Raw genomic sequence first — 6,000 nt, 5'->3', positions numbered from 1 at the left:
GTTGAGGGCAGCAACACTGAGTTATCTGCTCACATCGGAGACTGCTGCCACATGCCTTTCGTTCCCTGACCACCAACCACATCCGCCTCCCTTCCCCTATCCTCACTAAACCTCTCCTTCCCCTGCTCCCCCCTCTCCCCCCACCCCTTCCTCCCTGCCCCACCATGCCTTCTTCTCCCTAAGGCAGCCAACAGAAGGGAACAATTGTGAAGAAATTTAATAGTACCGAGTGTCAGCTCTCTCAACAAACAAGGTAGCCTACACAACTTCAAGTCAATACTGCTGACGTAAGCACACAGGTGAATAAATAAAAGTGTACATTGGAACATGTCAAGTTGATCGATGTAAGGACATACAAGCCCCGCACTTCCTGTTTTTGAGGAAGTGTCTGAGTTTGTTTCAATGTGCCTTTTATTTATTTAAATACCTGTGTGCTAGCTGAATCGTTGGCGTGAGCAGCATTGACTTGAAGTTGTGTACCTTGTTTATGAGAGAGCTGCCACTGTACTGTTTGTACAGTTCAAACTGTGAAGAAAGATCGTGCAGAATCGGGTTCATGGTCACCTTCCCCTCCACCCCCCGCCAAGGGGGTGGGGGTGGGGAAAAGGAGGAAGGCCAGGGGGGCGGAGGAGGGGGCGAGGGTTGGGGTGGAGGGGTGAGGTGGAGTGGTGGTCAGTCACATCAGGTGAACGCAAAACCCAAACAGATTCTTCTTGCTGAAGGCTTAAAAAAAATTTTTTTTAATTTTTTTTTTTAAGGATACCTTTGCTGATGTGTGGCAAAGGGTGGGGGGTTGGGGGGGAGGGGCGGGGGTGGGGGGGTGGGGGGTATGGTTAGAGCATGATGAGCGATTTCTTTTTTTTTTTCCAACAGATCTAAGTTTTTTTTTTGGTTTGTTTGTTTGTTAGTAGGTTTTTTTGTTTGTTTGTTTTTTATTTTTTTATTTTTAGGGTTTTAAGAATTTATCCTAAAAGTCTATGGGATTAGCGTATTGACGTTTAGAAAAAGTCTTACCTTGAGTGCCTGATACGTATCACTTACGTGCATAGTGACGTCATCGATGACGTCATCAGAAGAAGGGAAATAACTCTGAAAGGCCTAAAATTCACACAGTTTACCTAGGGTGGTATATATCTCCAGATAATTTTTCTCAGTTGTTTTTTGGTTGTTGTTTTTTTTTGTTTGTTTGTTTTTTGTTGTTGTTGTTGTTGTTTTTTGTTGGGTTTTTTTTTAGGCTTTTTGTTTTGGATATTGTTTTGTGACTTGAAACACCACTTTCTATTGTATTTTTTCCCTTGGGACTGAAGGGGTTTCAAGGCTAAACAAACTTAACTGCTGTTAAATTAGGATCGCTTATAAATGAACCCCGCCGTGCTGTTGAGGTGTCTTGATTGACGATTCACTCCCCTTGTGATGACGTCGCTACACAGCTGAGAGGGGTTCTCAGTAAGACATATCGTCGTCATCAATTTTGTGACCATTTTCTTCTTCATCATCATCGTTATCATCTGCCGGCGGCTGAGTTTTCATCACCATCATCTTTATCATCGTCGTCGTCATCGTCGTTGTCGTTGTTGTTGTAGTAATTGTTGTTTTGTATTTGGAAGTTACATTTCGTTGCTTTCGATTTCACACCGACTGTTTCAAAAAAACAAACAAACCCTGTCTTTAGGCACACTAGCAACGTTCAGGATGTCAAATAACTCAAACCACACATACTTACGTTTGCGTGTGTTCACACACACACACACACGCGCGCGCGCGCGCGCACACACACACACACACACACATACACACAGCGTGTGAGAGTCGAACCCATGGACACTTGATTGCTGGTTGGGCGCTCCATGAAACAGATAGATAGATAAATAAATAGATAGACATACAGATAGATAGATAGACAGACAGATAAATAGATAGATAGATGGAGAGACAGAGAGGCAGACAGACAGACGGACAGACAGACAGACAGATAGATAGATAGGCAGATAGATAGATAAATAAATAGATAGACATACAGATAGATAGATAGATAGATAGATAGGCAGATAGATAGAGAGATGCAAACAGACAGACAGACAGACTAGATAGATAGATAGGTAGACAGAAAGACAAGCAGACAGATAAATAGATAGAGATACAAACAGACAGACAAACAAACAGACACACTCACTTACTGACAGACTGACCAGACCAGACAGAAGGACAGAGACAGAGACAGAGAGATCCAACGCTCCCCGCAAAGAATCGATGTTATCAACGTTATTACTTCACCCCGAGGGAGAAAAAGGAAACGTCAGAATGATACCAATCTTCGACCGCGGAATAGTATCACGAACGCGCAGTTGTTGAAGGAAGGAAATGATGTAGTTGTCATGAAGTTGTTGAAGGAAGGAAATGATGTAGTTATTGAAGGGAGGAAATGGTGTAGTTATCAGGTAGTTGTTGAAGGAAGGAAATTATGTAGTTGTTATGTAGCTGATGAAGGAAGGAGATGGTGTAGTTATCAGGTAGTTGTTGAAGGAAGGAAATTATGTAGTTGTTATGTAGCTGATGAAGGAAGGAGATGGTGTAGTTATCAGGTAGTTGTTGAAGGAAGGAAATTATGTAGTTGTTATGTAGCTGATGAAGGAAGGAGATGGTGTAGTTATCAGGTAGTTGTTGAAGGAAGGAAATTATGTAGTTGTTATGTAGTTGATGAAGGAAGGAGATGGTGTAGTTTTCATGTAGTTGTTGAAGGAAGGAAATTATGTAGTTGTTATGTAGTTGATGAAGGAAGGAAATTATCTAGTTGGCATGTAGTTGTTGAAGGAAGGAAATGATGTAGTTGTTATGTAGTTGATGAAGGAAGGAAATGATGTAGTTGGCATGTAGTTGTTGAAGGAAGGAAATGATGTAGTTGTTGAAGGAAGGAAATGATGTAGCTGGCATGTAGTTGTTGAAGGAAGGAAATGATGTAGTTATTGAAGGGAGGAAATGATGTAGTTGTTATGTAGTTGTTGAAGGAAGGAAATGATGTAGTTGGCATGTAGTTGTTGAAGGAAGGAAATGATGTAGTTGTTATGTAGTTGTTGAAGGAAGGAAATGATGTAGTTGGCATGTAGTTGTTGAAGAAAAGGAAATGATGTAGTTGTTGAAGGAGGGAAATGATGTAGTTGTTGAAGGAAGGAAATGATGTAGTTGGCATGTAGTTGTTGAAGAAAAGGAAATGATGTAGTTCTTGAAAGAAGGAACTGATGAAGTTGTTATGCAGTTGTTGAAGGAGGGAAATGATGTAGTTGTTGGGTCTCTTCCTGCTGTTGAGTTGACCTTGCTCAGTTCCCCGCACCGCATCAGCATCATAAACAGCAGCATAAACAGCAGCATAAACAGCAGCAGCAGCATAATGATCATCACCATCGTCAGTCATCATTATCATCATCACCAAACCCACTCAGTTGTCATTATTGTTCTCAACATTGTGACCATTACCATCATAACTATTATCATCATCACCAAACCTACTCGCTTGTGATTATTGTTCTCACCATCGCAATCATTACAATCATCATCGTCATCAGAAGCAGTAGCTGCAGAATCATCATCATCATCATCATCATCATCATCACCACTACCACCACCACGAAACCCACTCACTTATCATCATTGTTTTCATCATCGTAGCTATGACCATCATCATCAGCAGCAGCAGCAGCAGCATCGTCAATCGTCATCATCATCATCACCAAACCTACTCACTATCATTATTGTTCACACCATCGTAATCATCATCATCATCATCATCATCATCATCATCATCATCATCATCACCAAACCTAGTCACTATCATTATTGTTCACATCATCATCATCATCATCATCATCATCATCATCATCATCATCACCAGACCTACTCACTATCATTATTGTTCACACCATCGTAATCATCATCATCATCATCATCATCATCATCATCACCAAACCTACTCATTTATCATTATGATTATTTCTCACCATCGTAATCATCATCATCATCACCAAAACTACTCATTTATCATTATGATTATTTCTCACCATCGTAATCATTACTACCACCACCACCACCACCATGATCGTCATCATCGTCGTCGTCGTCGTTGTCATCATCATCATCACCAAACCTACTCACTGATCATTATTGTTCTCACCTTCGTAATCATCATCATCATCATCATCATCACCACCATCGTCATCACTGAACCTACTCACTATCATCATTGTTCACACCATCGTAATCATGACCAGCATCATCATCATCAGCATGAGCATGAGCATCAGCATCGTCGGTCGTCATATCATCATCAACAAACCTACTCACTTTTTCATAATTGTTCTCACCATCGTAAAATTTACCATCATTATCAGCAGCAACAGCAGCAGCATTATCATCATCAACAAATGTATTCACTTACCATTATTGTTCTCACTATCATCATCATCATCATCATCATCATCATCATCATCACAGTGGTGATCATCATCGTTGGTCGTCGTTGGTCGTCGTTATCATCGTCATCATCATCGCCAAACCTACTCACGTATCATTATTGTTCTCATTGCTGTCACTGCTGCACTGCTGTACCTGGTGATCTAAGCTGACCGACAGCATGAATGGACGGGCGAACAGGATGGTCAGGCCATGGGTTGGGAGATGTGGAGATGATTGTGTTCACTAAATCACAGACCCAGATCGACAAACTGATTAGACTAATCAATCATACGAATCTATCTTCTATTGTAGTAGTAGTAGTAGTAGAAGAGTAGGTGGTGGTGGTGGTGGTGGTGGTAGATGTAGTAGTGGTGATGGTAATAATGATAAAGATAATAACAAAATCATCATTATCATCATCTTCTTCTTCTTCTTCCTTCATTTGTTCGTTCGTTCGTTCGTCCGTGGGCTGCGACTCCCACAGTCACTCGTACACACGAGTGGGGCTTTTACGTAACTGTTTTTACCCCCGCCATGTAGGCAGTCATACTCCGTTTTCGGGACGGAGGAGGGAGGGGTGCATGTCGGGAATAATAATATTAACAGATAGGGATAATAATATGAAGGAAAGAAAGAAATTAAAAAAGAAAAGAAGAAGAAGAAAGATGACAGCACTGATGAGTACATGCTTTTATTTTATTTTTTTCTTCAATTTATTTATTTATCTATTTTTAATGAAACAGGTTCCTGTGGAAACGTTTTGGAAAGTTCCATGAGGTATCCAAGGAAGCATCACTGAAGCTGGCGGAACATCCCAACGGTGCTTATCTCACCTTACAGGTGTTCACCCAACACTGGGTCCCCCTCCTCCAGGCACGACCAGGTAAAAAATAAATAAATAAATAAATAAATAAATAAATAAGAAAGAAAACAAGTGCTCTCTTCAATGACAACCCCCACCCCCTGGTAAAACTACGCCCGGACAGTTGAAACCACCTGCTAACTACACTTAATTAAAAGGCAAACAATTGGAAAATTCTTTATATACATATGCAGAATTAACAACAGATCAAATATCCAAACGTTCTTGACAGAGTTGAATATAAGATACAAAACTGAAAAACACGCACACCTACTAAATATGCAAAATCACGAATTTGTTATGAAATGACTCCCATACATTAACTTAATAGAATAATTAGCTCTGCCTTTTTCGGGCTTTTTCTTGTGGTGATGTTGCAGCTTGCATCTTGAGTGTATCATATTACCTATTCAGATAACGAAAAAAAAAAATGAAATATAGAAATCCATTAAAAAAGATATATTTCTTATTTGTTAATGTAAGAGAGTGTCCTTCGTTTTGTCTTTATATCTTTTTTTTTTCTTCTTTTTTCTTCTTTTTTGTTTTGTTTTGTATTTGTATTTGTCTGTCCTTCACATACTGTTGTTGGGCTTATTTTTGTTTTCCTCTTTTGTTCGTGCAACTTTTATGATAATGAAGGAAGAATATGCAACATGTATCTCCTATATCCTTATATATATATATTTCTTATT

At 39.9% G+C, this 6,000-nt stretch overlaps 1 protein-coding gene across 1 annotated transcript in view; it reads left to right on the top strand.

Moving 5' to 3' along the window:
* Positions 1 to 6,000, top strand: part of LOC143287425 (prolyl 4-hydroxylase subunit alpha-3-like) — a 38,607-nt gene that overhangs the window by 11,636 nt on the left and 20,971 nt on the right. Inside the window, exon 3 of the mRNA XM_076595412.1 lies at positions 5,190 to 5,329. Coding sequence (XP_076451527.1) covers positions 5,190 to 5,329 — 140 coding nt within the window. The remainder of the gene's footprint in view (positions 1 to 5,189; positions 5,330 to 6,000) is intronic.

Source organism: Babylonia areolata, chromosome 11 (genome assembly GCF_041734735.1).
Source record: "Babylonia areolata isolate BAREFJ2019XMU chromosome 11, ASM4173473v1, whole genome shotgun sequence".
Lineage (NCBI taxonomy): Eukaryota > Metazoa > Mollusca > Gastropoda > Neogastropoda > Buccinidae > Babylonia > Babylonia areolata.
The sequence above is the reverse complement of the archived record's forward strand: the minus strand, read 5'-3'. Positions and strand labels throughout refer to the sequence as shown.